Source organism: Clupea harengus, unplaced genomic scaffold, assembly GCF_900700415.2.
Source record: "Clupea harengus unplaced genomic scaffold, Ch_v2.0.2, whole genome shotgun sequence".
Lineage (NCBI taxonomy): Eukaryota > Metazoa > Chordata > Actinopteri > Clupeiformes > Clupeidae > Clupea > Clupea harengus.
In genome coordinates, this window is record NW_024879881.1 from 1 (window position 1) to 19,074 (window position 19,074).

General features: G+C 39.6%; 2 protein-coding genes across 2 annotated transcripts; both read left to right on the top strand.

The window, feature by feature from the left end:
• Positions 1–6: 6 nt before the first annotated feature.
• On the top strand, positions 7–3,522 carry LOC122130612 (mitochondrial glutamate carrier 2-like; the record flags this gene model as incomplete). Its single annotated transcript, XM_042705343.1, has 4 exons — positions 7–101; positions 485–657; positions 1,374–1,449; positions 2,687–3,522. Coding segments are annotated over 4 exons (486 nt in total), but the record flags the coding sequence as incomplete, so codon positions are not given.
• A 6,301-nt stretch (positions 3,523–9,823) lies between these two features.
• On the top strand, positions 9,824–18,490 carry mpi (mannose phosphate isomerase). The gene is made up of 8 exons (XM_042705344.1): positions 9,824–9,950; positions 13,535–13,662; positions 13,918–14,118; positions 14,409–14,550; positions 15,986–16,165; positions 16,475–16,648; positions 16,755–16,963; positions 17,649–18,490. The coding sequence occupies exons 1-8, from the start codon at positions 9,935–9,937 to the stop codon at positions 17,865–17,867; spliced, it is 1,269 nt and encodes a 422-aa protein (XP_042561278.1). The 5' UTR covers positions 9,824–9,934; the 3' UTR covers positions 17,868–18,490.
• Positions 18,491–19,074: the final 584 nt, after the last annotated feature.

Consider the following 19,074-nt stretch of genomic DNA (forward strand, 5'->3'; position numbering starts at 1 on the left):
ACCCCGGGGCCACGGTCCTCTGCCACCAGCATCACCATCAAGCTTCTGAGGACTCAAGGCTTGGCTGGGCTTTACAGAGGAGCAGGGGCCACTCTACTCAGGTGCAGTCTTTTAAAGGCAACAGAATATTGCTGCTCTGGTATTACAACTTGCATTTCATTATCAACTATAAGGACATGTTATTACAACACGAAATACTTCACCTACAAAAAGATTAATCAGGAGTCTCCTTATTGAGTTACAATTTGAAAGTGACCTTATATATGTAAATAAGACTAATTTAACAAAACACATTTGCAAATCAGATGTTATCACAAACAAATATCCGTCCCCTGCATACACTTACCCACAAATAACCCCATTGTGTAATCTGTTATAGTTTTCTTAATTAGAGTAACCTGAAGTTAGTTATGGACAGAGTACAAACGAAACTTCTGCTGGGACACTGAAGCCCTGTCTTGCTGTGTTCTCTTTCTGTTTTCAGGGACGTCCCCTTCTCAATGATCTACTTTCCCCTGTTTGCTAACCTAAATAACCTTGGTCGAAGTGAGCCAGGTTGCCAGGGAGACGAACTAAAGCGAGCCCCCTTCCTGCACTCCTTCATGGCAGGCTGCATCGCCGGATCAGTCGCAGCTGTGGCCGTCACACCATTAGATGGTAGGAGGATAGAAGGGCCATGTGTGCTAACAATCCTTTGTGAAATATCAAAAGCTATTTAACATTCATGTTATTAACGCCAATTAAAGTGTACATTTCCATATGAGCCATGCCATGAAGGTGTCAAGTAGTTAAAAAACACAATAGAAATATGGTTGTTATTTCAATGCAAAGGATCTTGCAAAGAAAAGTGTATTGTTATCTGGTTGTTATTGTTATCTTTAAAGTATTGTGCAGAAATTCTCAATACCAAATATGTTTGTCATAGTGCTTTCAAGGAGAGGCAGTGCCGAGCTTTTTCTTATTATAGTGCTTACACAGAAAAGTTTGGCAAACTTTGCAATGGTGACTATTAGCCTGGAATCAAGTTAAAATAGCAGCATTTTCACTTTTGGGTGAACTATCCTATTAAAATAAAGGTTTAATTGAGCTGTAACTATCTTCCCGACTATTAACCGCACTGTATATTAACCGCATGACAGTATTTTATGTAGTTTATGTACTTACTTTTTTTTTTTTTATATATATATTTCTTGAACTAAAGGGAAAAAAAAAAAGACTCATAGATGTAATCAAATCAAATGTGTAGTTCTTCAGATACATTTATGAACTCTAAGGAAGAACTGTTTTTTGTTGTATTGCCAGACAGACAGTACATTTAATATTGATAGGTGTTTTCTGATGTACTGTTTATTTGTATCTTTTGTTATCAACAGTTATTAAAACTCGTATACAGACCTTGCAGAAGGGTGAGGGAGAAGACTCCTATCGTGGCATTCTAGACTGCATACGGTAGGTCTTCCGATTATACCTGGCTTATTTTCCAAGATATTTTTTCATTCTAAATCATAAATATTACGACTGGAATGAACAGCATAGCATATTCAAAAATGATTTAGGCCTAAAACCATCTCCCTTTGCACTCTTAAAGTTCATAATTTTACATCTATACACTCAAACAGCATTGGACTACATACTGTATCTGTTGTATTTGGGGGTACGTGGGTTCCAGTATGAGGTTGTTGTCGCTGGAGTTTGTGGGTAATGTGTGCCAGAAGTTAGAACAATGAGTGATGGAACGCTCTATCGTGACTATTTCTCCTTAACTTAACCCTTTTAGGACATCTCTCCGCCTCACTTCTTTTGTGAGAGATTTCATTGTTGACATAACAATATCAGTAAACCATATTATGTTCTGTAAAATCACCAGCAGTTGCATGTTTGTTACAGGAGTCACAGTGAACATTTTCACATATCCCTCATCCCTAACAAACTTTATATGGACAACCTGTGTACCAGTTATACAAATGGGCGTGGTGTGGATTCAAACGCTGTTTTTTTAAGCTTGCAGTTGGTTGCACAAGGTTGTACAAGTTCAACACAAGTTCCATCTTTGCCTAGTGTGTGGGATTACAAAGCAAAACTGCAGTGACCAACAAATGAGATTCCATAACTGACTTGTGCTAGAAGTCTAACTATGATCAACTGGCTAACTTATTTTAGCAGTTACGGTGTTAGCTTGTCAACGTTACCAACTGTGACTTTCTGTGTAGGCCTACTTTATCTTTATGATGTCCATCTTTCACCTCTTTGAGGCGCTCCAGGATCATTTAATCGAACAGAATACAGATCCTCAGCATACCACTAGAGACTTCCCCCCATTCATTTCAATGGGAAATAAGTGATAACAGTATTAGAATTAAATTGACCTATCAATTAGCTGCTCACAAGCATTAGGACAACCCTGTTAGTGCTGCAATGGAATCAATATTGTGAAAACCGTGGGAGTTGAAGCGGAACCGTCCGGAAGAATAAAAATGAAAATAAGGAAACCTAAGAAGAACACTATGCGAATCCTTGCGCAATCACATAATTATCCAAATCTAATCATCCCATTATTCCCTTGTTGTTGCTACCTTCATGTTCCATTACTTGAATATTTGAATTATTTTGTTTTCAACTCAAAATTTTGTGACAGTATTTCGAAATTCATCAGATTTGTATCAGTTTTCCATCTTTTTCTTTCCAGACGTGTCCTGATTCGAGAAGGGCCTACAGCTTTCCTAAAGGGAGCGACGTGTCGTGCACTGGTCATCGCCCCTCTCTTTGGCATTGCACAGGGTGTCTACTTTCTGGGTGTCGGTGAAGAGTTGCTCAGCCACCTGGGATAGCAACAGGAACACTCTTCCCAACCTTTCAAACTGTACGGTTCCTTCATGCAGTGAGGGGGGAGAAGAGGCCTGCCTACCTGAGTTACAGTAGAGATTCTTCCACTCACTGCATCAAAGGAGGCAAAGGATGGAGAGGGAGAAAGATAACTAAATGCTAACATATTTTCAGAACCAACACACTCATTGTGTCGTTTTTTTTTTAAACTGTAAGGGTTTACTAATAGGTCAAGGGTTCTGTATGCTCTGAATGCCCCGATCAGACAGCCTCCTGTCTCAGACAGGGAAGCATTTTATCTAAAGACAAATCTAAATTTAACAGAATGAATGAATGAATGATTGAATGAATGAATGACACCTCTGTAGTGCTTTTCTAGACACCCAAAGCGCTTTACACATACCACAGGGCACTGATATAGATACTACTAATGTGTAAGACCAACCTGGATGATGCAATGGCAGCTTATTATGCTGGTATGCTCACTATTCATTGGCTGCCCAATGGGGAGGAGAACAGACAGAGAACTAGCCAAAGGACTTTTTTTAAGTCCTCAACTTAAATGTTGAAAATATATAGCCGTTATAAAGACAGTAAATACTTAAGTTTAACTCACTCATTGTAGAGATTTCATCCCAATAGTTGTTTCTGCCCTTGTGAGGCCAGTGACTGTCCATAATGAGGCACCTTTCCACTGCAGGAACGTTTTCTGGTGGCTTTTTGGTTAAACGCGATGTGATTGGAACACAACAAGCGCCATTTTAAATACCAGCAAGAATGTTTTTTCTTACCAGATGTGATAACAGCAAGGGAATTATATCTTATTGAGTTAACATGTTGAGGTTACTGTCTCTAAATGAACACAACCAAAACATCAGATGAGATGTAGGATTTAATTATTCAACTGTGGTGCTGGTATCTTCATTTATCATGTAATTACAGCTGCCATGAAGCCATTTCATTGAGTGTTTACAGTAAAATGAAACTGTTAACCTCGACCTTGAGGTAGTCCTAACGTTATCTAAAAATAATCTGGTTTAGCTGTCTAATGTTGGTGCTGCTGCTGGAGAAATGTATTGTTATTTTGTCATGCTTGGAATTGAAGTTGTGATTGAAGAGCAAAATGAATAGGCCACATCAAAATGTCGATCTGGTAGTTCCAGCACAGCGGTGGAAAAGACAAAAAGGGCAGAGTAGTGGGCCATTGGAATCACTCTAAAGCTCCCCGAGTAACTCATGAGTTCCTGCAGTGGGCCATTGGAGTCACTCTAAAGTTCCCCGAGTAACTCATGAGTTCCTGCAGTGGGCCATTGGAATCACTCTAAAGTTCCCCGAGTAACTCATGAGTTCCTGCAGTGGGCCATTGGAGTCACTCTAAAGTTCCCCGAGTAACTCATGAGTTCCTGCAGTGGAAAGGCACCTATAGACTTCATCACCGATGCCCATGACTGTATGGTCTGCTTGTAATTCCATCAGTTTCAGACTCATTTCCCTTTACACAGACTTCTAGGTCACAGTGTATGGCCTTCTCTTTCTGTTGTCCAATTCTCTCATGGCTGAGGCTATTATACAATCTACGGTTTGTCAGTTAAATCATTTTAACGCTTTTTTGAAGGATTGCGCACAATAAAAAGAATGCATTAAAGCCTTACCACTGCCCCCCAACATTTTTAGTTTGTAAATCAAACAGCTAGCATCACCATGACACATTTCTAATTTTATAATGTTTTTGAGTAATTCTATTGCAGCTCATTCAACTCATATTGTTGGTTTTGTGTATCAAAATTCTTCACAAAATGTGTTGCTTAGGCAACTGCAAAAAAATAAAACAAATCATGAATTTTTAAATCTATCTGTTTTTTGAAAATCCACTTCACACTCCAGTCACACTGCATATAATCATCATAGGAAGACCATTATTAGAAGATGTATTGATTGAAAAGTGGGGCAGACTTGAATCAGAACCTTTCAAATCTTTGCTTTGCATATACCTGAGGTGTTTTCTAGAAAAGCTATTTTCTAACAATGAGGCCACTATCTACATATCCACATTACCTACATATTCACATTTGAAAAGTATTAATTGTTTGAAATTGATTACACAAACTGTTGTATGAAGAAGTTAACTCAGATCAAAGTATCTTACATTCCGGAACTATTCAGGAATTGATGCAGGCTGTTCATTATATGGCACACCAGGCAAGAGTAGGCTGAACTCCGGCCGATAAGCTCTTTAACCAGGCAAGAGTAGGCTGAACTCCGGCCGATAACCTCTTTAACCAGGCAAGAGTAGGCTGAACTCCGGCCGATAAGCTCTTTAACCATCATGATTGGGCTGAACTCCGGCCAATAAGCTCTTTAACCATCATGATTGGGCTGAACTCCGGCCGATAAGCTCTTCAACCATCATGATGGGGCTGAACTCCGGCCGATAAGCTCTTTAACCATCATGATGGGGCTGAACTCCGGCCGATAAGCTCTTTAACCATCATGATGGGGCTGAACTCCGGCCGATAAGCTTTTTAACCATCATGTTCTGTTCTCATCAGGTTACACTTGTTGTGGTCAGAATTGACCGGCCTGACATATATGTTAATGTAAACATTGTAAACATTTGATTTTTATCTATTTTGATTTAAACCTTTCTAAATATCCCTAATTTTCTTTATGACTTATATAACAATTATATATCATTTCTAGATTTTTAGCTTTTTCTTTTAATGATGTTGTACCACTCGGTTTTATTCAAAATAAGGAAAATTCACAAAATATTTTAACATACATGGAACTAGTGCAATAATCTCAGTATTATTAGTATTTTGTTTATTTGACAATGTATTGAAGAATGAACAACACACATTTCAAATATGCATAAAATATACATAATAAAATCTGCCATTTTACAGCATAATAACACTTGTGTCTTCGGTCAGTGTGATTTATGACGAAAAAGGCACACCTTTTCATATCAACACCCAACAGACTGCATTAAATGTGACATCTGACAACTTTGTTACATTTGTCTCTGGTGAAAATTATTTGGAAGTTTGAGTTTAAATGAAATGATTTGGAATAAAAAAGTTATATTATTTTCTTTATCCATTCAAGTAGGTAGGGTGAAAAGGGTATATAAATATAGCTTGTGGGGAATATAACTTTAGAAGAGTTGACATTAATGTATGGGAGGCAGGGAAACCACCAGAATGGAAACATAGCATTCAATCAATATGATATTATTAACAGAAACTACTTCTATTATATACACAATGAAGTGCTTACTCCTTCAGTCACTTAGGAAGTGACTGTAGCTTTCGACCAGGAGAAGATGTCATCAGGTGGTGACCAACTTTCATTGGACGTTTCGACCCTGAACCACAACGCCCTCGAGTTGGCGGGCCGGCAGTGATGGCCAGTCACTGCCCATCTTCTCCTGGTCCCCAGCTTCTCTCCTCCCTCCTATTCCAGAGCCAGCAAGAGGCTCTATCTGCGGCTTCCCCCAACCTACGGACAGCTGTCTTCCTCTCTCTTCCATTTATTCCCAGAGCTGTGAGTGTATTCCACACAGACTGTGCCGGGAAGCCCCTGCATCCGACCTCCACTGGGAATAGCCAGGCCTGCCATCCCTTGTCCCTGCATTGTTGGACAAGGTCCTGGTACTTGGTGGCTTTCCTCTCGTAGGCTTCACCGCATCCTTCTTCCCACGGGACGGTCAGTTCGATCAGGATGATCTTCTTGGCCTCTTCTGACCAAATGACCATGTCAGGCCTCAGGGAAGTTTGGACGACCTGGGGAAAGTGTAGTTTCCTTCCCAGGTCTACCCTCATCTCCCATGATGGTGCTGTCTGCAGTAGGCTCTTCTTGGTCTTCTTGGAGGATGATGGTTTCTCCCCCTCCCTGATGAACTGGATGGATGGTGTTATTCTCGATTGAGGCTGGTGCTTTTTCCGTCTCTCCTGCTCCAAGATGTCGGCTAGTGCTCTGAGGACCTTGTCGTGGCGCCACCGGTATCTCCCCTGGCTAAGAGCAGTCTTGCATACTAAAAAAGAAAGTAGGCTATAAATATTGCACTCACATATATATTCAGTAACAAATAAACAAAGGGCTTTTCTCTCCACCAAGCTCTGTTTGTCCTAGCCTATTAAAGTTGGAGCACCACTGCTCAAGGTAAAGCATTCACAAAAAAATTGCTGTAATTTCTACAGTAAAATGTACTTCTTCTGTCATTTTACAAAGTTTAACTGTATATCACAATGCACCCTGGGTCCAAAACAACTGCAGTAGCTGACAGGATTTCAGGCAAATTACAGGCAAGTTGTATTCTGACTGTAGGTGATCCGTACCTCAGTTAAATACTGTTGATATCGGATTGCGTTGCACAAGGTGGTTTGAAAGAGGCACTAGAGCATTTAATGACAGAAGCAGTGGAGTAACAGCGGTGTCCAGCCACTCATCCATAATACATAAGTTGAACGTGTTAGTTAAAGGGGACATATTATGAAAATTTCACCTTTTCAGTGCTTCTACACGAAGATTTGACAAAAACGCTGAAAAAAGACAACTCAGTCAGTTTGTTATGGGCTGTTTATGTCAGAAAATGTGTGATTCAGTGAGCCCTTCAGACTTTCTCCCCGCTGTGATGTCCCAGCAGGTGCTCATTAGAGGTAGACCACCACAGAGCCGTGTGGGGAGACAATGTGTCACTGTTGGCAAGCCAATGAGGCAGATCCAACCTTCCGTGAGTTGTCACAAGCTTTCATTGAAAATTACATGAAGTCAAACAATGTACAGACAGTTATTATACAACAAGGGAACCATACATAACATATAGGATAACTGTTGTCTCTAAATGGCCTCCATAATAAATAGAATAATGAAAATAATAGTGAAAAATGTGCAACAGGGTTACTGAAATATTTTAAAAACTAGACAAATCAAAGGTTTTTCAGGACCCAGTCCCATATGTGGATGAGGTGCTGAAGATCTCTCTGCTCAGTTTGCCAACCCAGACAAGCTGGAAGTGATAACCAGCTTCGTGTTAAGGTCAAATAAAGGGCAGGTCTGAACCCCTTCTGTTTAGTATGTGACATGTTAACAATTGACACATGTAAGATGAGTAAACAAAGTAAGACAGAGGGAACAGTCATTTATAGTATTTTCTTCCTTAGTCATTTTTGTACTAGAGAAATGACTGACAACTCATAAGCATCAAATAATTACTGCTATATTGCCCTTAGATCGAATGGCCCATAATCTGCTCTATAGATGTTGAATGCATTCTGTAAAGCGAACACATTCAAGCATACAGGTCCGAGGAAAAGAAGAAGATCAACCATGCATGCTGGTTGGTTCTGAAGCTGCATAGTCTTGTAACTATTGGTCGACCGATTAATCGGCATTTTGAGATAATCGGCATCAACCGATGCCTGCGTTCACGATGCCGATTATCAAAAAATGTCTGCAGACACATCTGCAAGTGTAACTGTGAAGCCTTTAATTGTTGGTGAGCATGTGGTCTGCCGCTGTTAAGCATGTTACATAACATAAACATATTTTCTTCATCGATGGAGCTCATATACATGCGCACGCCAGTGCAAAGTTTGCCAGCAGTAGAGTAACATTAATAGCCAGCTAGCAGAACTATTCTCAAGTGGGCAAAGCCAGCAGCACCTGCTGTCAGCTGAGGACAGGATTGATGAACCTCTCCTCTCATCTCAAGTCAACAATCTGCTATCGTAAGCGATTGATTTGATATAAGAAACCCAACGTTAGTTACAAACGGTTGCATTTCCTAATGGGCTAGAGATAGCTTCGCTTCAAAGAGTGGGTTTACGATAAAAGCAGTCCGAAAGCTAGCTTTATTGTTATCAGTTTACCAACAACGTTATGGGGAACGAATGTTATGGCCTTCTGGCTAACATAATGTTTCTGCACTTGTGTGTGTGTTTCTCTCCCTCTCTGCAGGTGTTTGTGTTTGTGTGTGTATGTGTGTTTGTCTGTGCTTCAATATATCAACCTAACTTGGCAGTGTTTAAAACCCTCTGGGGTCTTATCAGTCGTCTACGATTGCAAAAGCACCCGTTACTTTTACTTGTAACGGATGTATGTAGCGACTTAGTTTAAAAACTGTCCTGAAGCGATAAAATAGATAGTTTTATTTACTTATTTTATCCACTGTACAGACAACTCTACTGTTTTGGGGAATGAGATCGCTGGCAGCAATGTTGACTTTCTCTCGTCTAATCACAAGTTATTGGGTGGTGTGGAAAGAGCTGAACCACTGACGGTTGTAAAATGGCATATCGCCAATTTACAAACGGGATTGTAGAGATCTATGCTGTGTCCTGAGAATTTAGAAATCTACTGAAAGATGGAAGCGACCTTCAGAGAGTAAATAACATAGACATACTCTATAAATATATAGAGTTTATTTTTTTGATTACTTGTGGAAATTACTTTTTTTATTTATTTAAAATAGTAAGTAGAGTGCAAAGTGCATATCTACATAAGCAAACAGAGACAATGTAGACAATAACAGTATTAAATATATGTACATAAACCTACATGACATCGGCCTTATATATCGGCCATCGGCCGCCCTGTTCTCTAAATATCGGCATCGGCCATTGAAAAACCCATATCGGTTGACCACTACTTGTAACCTTGATCATTTGAAAGGGTAAGTGACATTAAATATAGAACAGATGATGACTGCATAATTACAATGTCATTCACAAATAATTAATTCTACCTTTGGTATCTCCTAGGGTTATGAATAAGGCACGAAATGACAACGAGTTCAAATGCAATCTGACTGGCCACCGCTAGGCGAAATTCCTCATTTGCATAGGATTCAACTTCTCCCACATTTTTTCGCTCGCATCGCCCAATTCGCTCGTCTATCGCTACGTCACAGTCACCTGCCTCCAGCAGAACCCAGATTTGGAGGAATGTAGTTCAACCCGGAAACCGTAGCAAAACGGTGCACACCGGTTTCAGATTGAACATGCCCTAGGTCTTGGGTCTCATTTAGCCCCTCCCCTGCCATTGGTCACGGAACGGGACACTCCACTCATTCCAAAGGCAACCTGGTTTGTTTGTATTTGCGGCAGTCATGGAGGATATAAGGGGTAAATGGCACGCTGTTACACTTTTCTTTGTAAAAATGATCTGTGTTTTTGTTAAACATGCCAGGAAAGGGAATAGGGGTGGTTGCTAAGGTGGAAGCTAACGCAGCTAATCTTATACGTTGTTTTTAATGTATTTTGACATTGGTTCCGGGAGATGATCATGATCCTGTTAACCATTTGAAGCTGTAGGATAACGTCATTCGATCCTTATGTAATTTTCATCCATTATAACTTATAGGATGTTTCCATCATACAACACTTCGATTCGTGATTTGTGCTTTGTGATTGCCTGTATTACCTAGCTACATGTACAGCAGCTGAACAAGGTTGTCGTATCTCGGCTTGCCGACTTCTAGTGCTGTTAGGTGGTGACGTTTTTTGCAGGTGATCGAGTGGATAATGGCCTCTTTTAGCTTCTGCTGTCACCTTGTCTCCTTTCATCACTTTATAGTGCGTTATGGAATCTCAACATGAATCTTTTAATTCTGTGGCTGGTTAAGCGATGTCATGTAGGGGAGGACAGGAATTTTCAAAAGTCGAACACACCACGCTGTCATCTAAAACAGTTAGTCTAAAATAGCCTGTTTTTACCGACATTCGTTTGTCTTAAAAGAAATAGTGGGGTTTTCGATGTCGCTAGAAGATGAATTAAGATGCTTTGCTCCATGTAGAACTGCATCTCCCGTAATGCCCTGGGTCTGTAGGCAGAGCACGTTCGGGATGAAGGCTATTGGCGATTCAGTAAAGCTCGCACAAACCCCCGCATACCCGTGTGTGTCTTATTTGAAAAGCACTACACAGCCTACGGTATTGCTCAATTGTGTAAATCACTTTGGAGGAAATGTGTATGTCTAAATGTAACGCAGCGCATAGTTATAACATTATTAGTTCAATATCGTGGAGGGGACTTGGCCTGCAAGCCACTATAACAACTTCCTGACAAGCTTTTGCTTGGTTGTCTCTTGACATTTAAAAGTCGCTTAGTTTTCGACATACTTGACTGACTTGACTGACTTGACAGACTTGATGGTCAGCTAGTCTGGAGGAGGGGTTGGAAAAGACAGTGAAGCCCAATCTTTTAATAGAGTGTGGGAGTGACGGTCGTCATTTTGCATGGAGAGGATTGAATAGATAACTATTAATAGATGAACTGTTAATAAATAACTGGTAATATGTTGCATTAAGCCTTCACCCAATAGCCTACGTCTGAGCCTAACTAAACACAATGGTCTATCTATGTTTCTTTGTTGATTGATTTATTATCTCGAAAGCATAAGTTGTTATTGCTTTTATAAAATGTAAAAAATGTAGACTAACTCCAAACATATAAAACATATATAAGAACAACGTGTGTTAGGCTGCATGATGTAGACTACACAATTATTGTGGTTGAAATAAGATAATGTTGTGAAGACACTTTCAAAAGTCAGAGGTTTCAAGGTCTCAAAGTTTCAGTTGCAAGAAAATGCGTTTTGAACCATTCACTGTCAGTACATCCAGTTGGGCTTGGAAAATATGCAGGAATTCTAGTATTGTTTTGTCCCTTTTCATTAAAATGAACATGACTGACAACATTAATTATAGTGACTATATAATAAATCATTGTGGGATACATCAACAGGTTGGCATTGCATGTCACAAATTGAGTGTTGAGTGTTTTCAGCACATTTTTATCTTAATCCTACACTATAGCATAAAATGATAGACTAATAAAAGGTTTTCAGTGACGCTGTTGCAAAAACCACATATCAGACACATGTATTTCTTTAATTTGAAAACTATTTACGCATCAGGAAACACAGTCATGTTTATCATGGTAGATTCTAGCATGTTCTGACAATTTCCAGCATGCATCATGTTAAATCGTATGAACCTATCGTTACTATCAACTTTTATAATTCCTTGTGAAAATGCAATTATATTTTCTATTCATTGTTAAGCTTATTTGAGTTGTACAAATATTAACATGGAAAACATGACATTTTCCAGTAAAATCCAGATCAATCTGTAATATTAGAACAAAGATTTTAGTCTTTTTGTAATGCTTTGGCTAAAGGTTTTCGCCTTTATTAAAGAAACACTATCCAACAATTTGCCACTCGTTGAGTTTTTTGTTTTTTTGTGGTATCAGTTACTATGTGCGATAAGTCTAGCGCCCCTGATGGTGAGCTGCAGTACTACTGTGCTACTCAGCCCATCCCTATGTGTTTCAATGACAAGTAGCCTATTTTTCACGTCACTTTTCTTGTCTAAACTGTCTTTCCATCTACAGTGTCTAATTCCAACAGTTAGTTTTCCCGATGCTGATATCTGCAATTTTTTTATTTCCCCACAGAAATTAGTCGTTAATACATTATTCTACTATATTGTAAGGAGGCGTGGATACACTTGGGAATTAAGTGATTGACAGCCTTCGCTGGAAGAGACCAGTTGCTGTACCTGTTGTTTTATCATTTCTTGTAACTGTTAAATGTAAAGGTTTTGACAGTCATGCCCTGTTGTGCTGTTTGAAAGTTTCTTCTTTCTTGCTGTTTTTTCTGTAAGTCAAATGTTTTAATGATGAGTTATTATCTCTCATTGCACTGCAGGAGCATTCCACACGAGTAGCTACGATTAAAGTAACACTATTCAACAATATGAAACTTTTTGAGGTATGGTTTTTATAGGCAATTAGTTTTTGGTACCATCCTCAAATTCATTTTGATAGCATATGGTCATGTGAAGGACAGATAAACACTTGTGTGTGTCTTTCTTACTAGCCATCCAGGATATGCCCTATGTAGTTCTGTGTACCGGGCTGGAACACCCTGCAAAAAGGGAAGAAAAGCTTACACAGCATGACCTTGCCAGCTATACTGCCAAAATACACCAGTTTGTGTGTTGGCAAGCTTCTAACAGTGTCAGCTGGGCTGTTGGTGGTGTTTGCAAGGTCTTTGCATGCCTTTTAGGTAGTTCGCTTGCTAGTTTTGGAACAGAACTCCTTATTGCTGCTTTAATGGGTAACATTTGCCAAAGCCCCAGTAGAGATGCGCGTATGTTAATATTTTAGCCGTAATGTCACACAAAAACCATGAGAGCAAATAATAAGGAATAGGAAAATAATTTCACTGACAGCACGACAGCCGTGGCCATCATGACCCCCCTCCTCTGGCTTTGGTGCCCTTGTGAATATCGCATGTTCCTCAGCCACTATGACCTTGGAGCCCTGCATGTTGAGCTTTCATTATTCATTATTTATACATTTTTCTGAGAAACCGATATATAACATTACTGACATTGCCATTGTAAACGTATCCGTTGCCTACTTTTACAAGCTAATTGGGAATGGCCTAAGACGCAAGAAAAATGCTGCTGGCATAGTTTTGATCTTATAAGCAATGTTATCTCGTATTCTTGTTAATCAAATTAGGTTTGAATTATGCGAAGGTCTATGATTAAATAGTGTGTTGGAGAAGAGAGCTGTTTTGCTGCGTGCAAATACAACATGCATTATGTGCTAATGGGCAGTTAAGCAGGCCTGCTTTAATGTTTTATGATTCAATCACAACAAACTTATTGCTGACTGATATTCATTTACTTTTCAGTATTTCCTTTGTCATGTGTGGTACAAAATTACGCCTGGGGAAAGGTTGGACTGGAAAGTGAAGTGGCCAAACTGGTGATTGGAGATGATCCCCAAGCAGTTATTGGACATGATCAACACTATGCTGAGGTTTGACTTTATCTTAGTTCATTCTTAATTAGTTATACTAATGACACTTTTTTCACTTTACGCAAAAGAATGTGCAGTGCCTGATAAGGATGAAATAACAATGGTGTCTCTCTCTACCTATCTCAATTTAAACCTGCTGAATGAAAAGAAAATACTGTTCAAAATATGTTTTTTCTTTTTGGTAGTGGCATAGAAGATGAGTAATTATGCTTAAAAAATGATTTTTGTCTTCACTCTTCTGGGGTGTGTTTTTAGCTCTGGATGGGTGCGCACCCAAAAGGGGATGCTTCCATTAAAGACAACAGGATACCACAGAGGACACTTGGACAGTGGATTGCAGAAAATCCAGCATGCCTGGGGTTGAAAGTCAAAGACACATTTCATGGACAGCTGCCATTTCTTTTTAAAGTCCTGTCTGTGAATACCGCATTATCAATTCAGGCTCACCCTAACAGAGTAAGTACAGAGGTATTGTAGATCAGTTTAATGCTTTCCATATGTTGTTTCTTCTGCTAAAGTTGCAGCGAGAGGCTGTATTTATAGGTGGTATGCACATATAAGTTCCATTTTAGGTTATAAATTAGTAACTTAGTAAAAGTCTGGTATTAATTGTAGACACTGTGGCTGTAGGTGCTGGTAAAACAATGCTATCTGACCATACTGGCAGGGGGAATATAATTTGGTCTTTTATCCTATGATGCTGGAATAACAACAACTGATCACCACTAACTCTTTGTTTGTTATAGGAGTTGGCTGTTCAGCTCCATACCCAGTTTCCAGAGCACTATCCCGACAGCAACCACAAGCCTGAGATGGCAATAGCAATAACACATTTTGAGGGTCTGTGCGGCTTTAGGCCAGTGGAAGAAATCTCAGCCTTTCTGAAAAGTAAGTATGCTTGACTACACATTATCAGAATTTTATTTATGATTCATTATGGGAACTATAATCATTTTAAGTACTTGGCAAATGCTTTTGTTCCAAAGCAACTTACAAAATATGATAAAAATAGTAAGAAATTATTCATGCGTGGTTTATGCACTGCCAAATAGTTTCGAACAAGTGATCCCGTCCATAGCGATTGTAATTGAATACAATTGAATGTAGGGGCTACTGTTGTTTTAGCTGCAATCATTACATGCCATTTGCAAGATGGCTGATATTTCATGAAGTTTAACAAATGTAGTCAATTTACTTACATGTCAACGATTGAGATGCACTCCACGTTCACATATTGTAATGTATTAATTGTGGGGAGGCACTTGGTTAAGATTCTGCAAAAGAAATAGTCTAAAATAAATAGTTTAAGTTGTGCTTAATTTTCAAATGTAACCGTTCAGTCGCTCGTAGTTCTTAAAACAGATAGGGTTGCATTGACTGTTCAGAACTCCAGCTCCATGTGCTGCCATACTGGAAACAACTTCCATTGAAGTCAACAGGTGTGGCGCTGTTCTGACCTCAGATCAAACTTCAAATAACTGCCACACTGGCAAGCTGACCTGTGACCTCTGACCTGGGAATTTCTGCCTTGCTTCCTTCCTAACTGCACTCATCTTCTTACGCGCGTTCCATAAATGATTGGCTGTTTACATGTCACGTGTGGCACATGGCAGAATCAAGGGCTGTTTCTGAGTCATGGAGGGACACCCTCAATGTTTGTTCATGCACCTGAACTTTTGACAATTCAATATGTGTGGTTCTGACACATTGCATTTAACCAGCTAAACTTATTGAACCTGTTACCTACCAGTTTTCTTATCGGTATTGAGGAAGTGTCTATTGCAGTACGTATTGTTATTGTTTTATCGCCCAGGCCTAATAGAGGGTGAACCTGACAAGACTTTGAGATAGAAGCCACATGCTCAACGAAATTAAATTGGTCATTGATCATAAATTGTGAAACTGAAGTTTTGGGCAGAAAGACAAGTACTGTGTCATCTGCATAGCAGTGGTAGGAGAACCAATGGGAGCGAATCTCGCCTAAGAAAGTGGTGTAAGTAGAAAATAGGAGAGGTCCTAAGGTACACTAATGGAGAGGTGGTAGATTTTGAATATTGTCCCTGCCAAGTCACACTGAACGAACGTCCAGTGAGGTATGATTCGGCTTTCCCCGAAATGCCCAGATTGGACAGTGTAGAGAGGAGGATGTCATGGTTCACTCAAGTCTTTTGAGTCTTCAGAACTTATGAATGAGCAGAGGCTCTTGCTACTCCCAGTGCCTCGTTATAATAAGAATATTGTAGTTAAGAAACAGATTGAATATTGAAGTTCATAATACATTCTAACAAGTTGGTTATTAAGGTTGGTTGTGTTTGTTTTTCAGCTGTTCCAGAGTTTCATACACTAGTTGGAAATGAAGCCTCAGAGGAACTACAGAACAATGTCAACAACTCGCACCGTGCTGCCAAGGCTTTGAAGATGTGCTTCACCAGAATGATGAACTGTGAGAAGAAAGTATTTGTTGATCAGCTCAACATGTTGGTAAAAAGAATCACTGATGATGGTGAATATTTATGTCTTTTTTCAAGCCTTGGATATGTACTAGGCTGCCAACTGTGTAATTTGCGTAGCTATTCAACACCATGCTACATTAACTGCTGTTGGTATCAGATTGCCCAAGACATCAGTTTTGGGAAAGGGGATAAAGAGAATACCCAGTTTCAGATGGGTCTGGTTGTAGTTGATGCAGAATACCAACATAAATTAAGCTCAATAGCATAAAAATGTTTGTGAATGGTGAACTTTGTACATCAGTACACGTTTTTCTAGTACGAATACATTTAATGTGTGAAATTACTTTTTTTGTGTCCAGAAGAGGCAGGTAAAGATACCTTGGGAAGTTACGGGAAGCTTTTACTGCGACTAAATTCTCAGTACCCAGGGGATATAGGATGCTTCTCCATCTTCTTTCTCAACCACATGATTCTGGAGCCGGGTCAAGCCATGTTCCTGGGGGCCAGTGAGCCACATGCCTACTTGAGTGGAGGTCTGTATTTAATAATAGCCCTGCAGACATGTCTCTTATTCTATCCTGGTGCATTGGATTGAAAGCTGCCAACTGAACTTCAACTGGTTCTCTTCTCTCCTAACAGACTGCATTGAGTGCATGGCCTGTTCAGATAATACTGTGCGTGCTGGATTAACCCCGAAATATATTGATGTCAACACACTGTGTGAGATGCTGAACTACACCCCGAGCCCAGCCAGCTCTAAGGTGTTCCCCTGCACGCAAGACTGCTCAGATCCCTTCGTCTACCTCTACGACCCTGCTGTTCCTGACTTCTCTGTTATGAGGATTGAGGTAAATAGACTATTGTTGTGAATTTACCTATTATTTACCTTTGTCCTTTGGTGATTGCAGGCCTCTCTCACAACACCGCGTCCAACATGTTGAACCATCAGAATTATCTGCTTTTGTGGTCCACAATTTTTGTGCTTGTTTGCTTGTTTTTTTGTCTGTATACCAGAGCTGAAAATGAGCAAATGAAGGTGAATTTGTGAAGTGACTGGGTGAATTTGATCAACCTACCTGCTTCATTTTGTGCAATATGTCCATTTGAATTAGTACATTTATTCTGCACCATCAGCAAAGTGTTTCTAATATTTTAACAAGAAACACATCAACTAATACCATGTAGCTCTGTAAAATGAAGTAAAGGGTTCATAAGTACTATATAATTTATAGATCCTTTGCATTGTAATTGTATCCTATATTGATGTACTATGGCTCACGACAGCAGGTATTCGTGAAATTTTTGTAATGATAGTGATAAAGGGGTTCTATAAGCCTCGATAAGCTTAAACATAGTTCAGTAGAAATACTCTGTATTTAGATGGCTTTCAGGTGCATTAATATTCAAGTACTGTAAACTCGTAATGAAAGCAGTGCTGTGGCCTAATAGCAAGATTTTGCTGTTTGGTTTGCTTAGTCAGTTTTGCATTTGTTTCCTTTAACACGTCTTGATATTCACTCTATTAATGAACAGATCCCAACCACTGTGAAGGACTACACCGTTAACCCCGTGGACAGTGCTAGCATCCTGCTGGTGGTCAGTGGTGAAGCCACCGCTACTGCTCCACCTTCCCAGACTGATCTGATCTTGAGGAAAGGCTCTGTGATCTTCATCTCAGCCAATGAGAGTGTCCTTCTGCGTGTGACTTCGACATGTGGAATAACAATGTACCGTGCATGCTGCCTTTTATAGCAAACCCTTAGTACAACATTTGTAACATTTAGAACTATAAATACATTAACACAATGTACTGTGCTCTTCTGAGTTAAAATGTCTATTGCCGTGTTAATGTTCTGGGCTGATATTTGATTATATAATTGGTGTCGGTGAAAAGTATAACTTTCCTCCGTTGTTTTGCACTACAGTATATTGAATCTTCAATGAAATTGCTTTCATGAACAGATTTTTTTTAGCATTGCCTTGTAATATGATTAAATCTGAAACATATAGCATCTGAGCATGTGCACGGAAATGGAACAGATTTCAGCCTTGTGTACATTTATACATGATCCAGAATACACTGATTTCTGTAACTCAACACATTCTATTTGACATGTGAAACTGAAGATAGTATCATTTCTTTCTTTCTTTGTTGGTAATTTGAGGCTGATGAACTGGAGAGCACATGAAGCACAAGAGTTCTCCAATCTAAAGATGTCATAAAACAATTAGGATGTACATAAGACATAAGACCCTATTCCCAGGTCCAAATTTCTTTTCTCTTTTCTTTCGTTTGAAGTACTTGGTTTAGTTGTCTGACTATTCCTTCATGTGTGTGGGTAAAACATAGAAATAAAATGTATTTTTAAAATGTACTTTTGTAGCACACATGTGCATGCACATTATGCTGTGATACTGCTTCATGTGTGAGGCTGATGACTAGGTGCCAAGGATAATCACAGCCATGCTGATATACATTGGTGAAGTAAAAGATCAAGTAACAAATAATATGACTCCGGGCACCAAGCGTTTACAATCAGTACTGCATTCCAAATTCAAAATGCTCCTCGCTACCACATTAGAGGAGATCTTTCCTTCCACATTAAGTGGACTGATGGGTCAGAGTTAGGTGGCCTATGGTTACTGCGCTCCTTTCCCTTGGAATGAAAATACCACCACAATACAATCACCATGTGTTTCTAGATATTTCAAAACATCGGGCATTCCTATACCTGGGCCCAAATGGACCTGTGTTGGTTTACCTCAGTAACTGTAAAGAAACTGAAAATGGCTGTTTTTACAAAAAATAGTGTGAACACAGTTCTATCTCTGTAGGAGTCCTGTCCATGTAGTCAGACACCTAATTACATTCTGAGCCTGTCAGTGGTGGAATACTCTGACCCGGAGCATGCCATTTTGTGGAGCTGGACCCAAAAAGATCTAAAAATCGGGCCCAGGT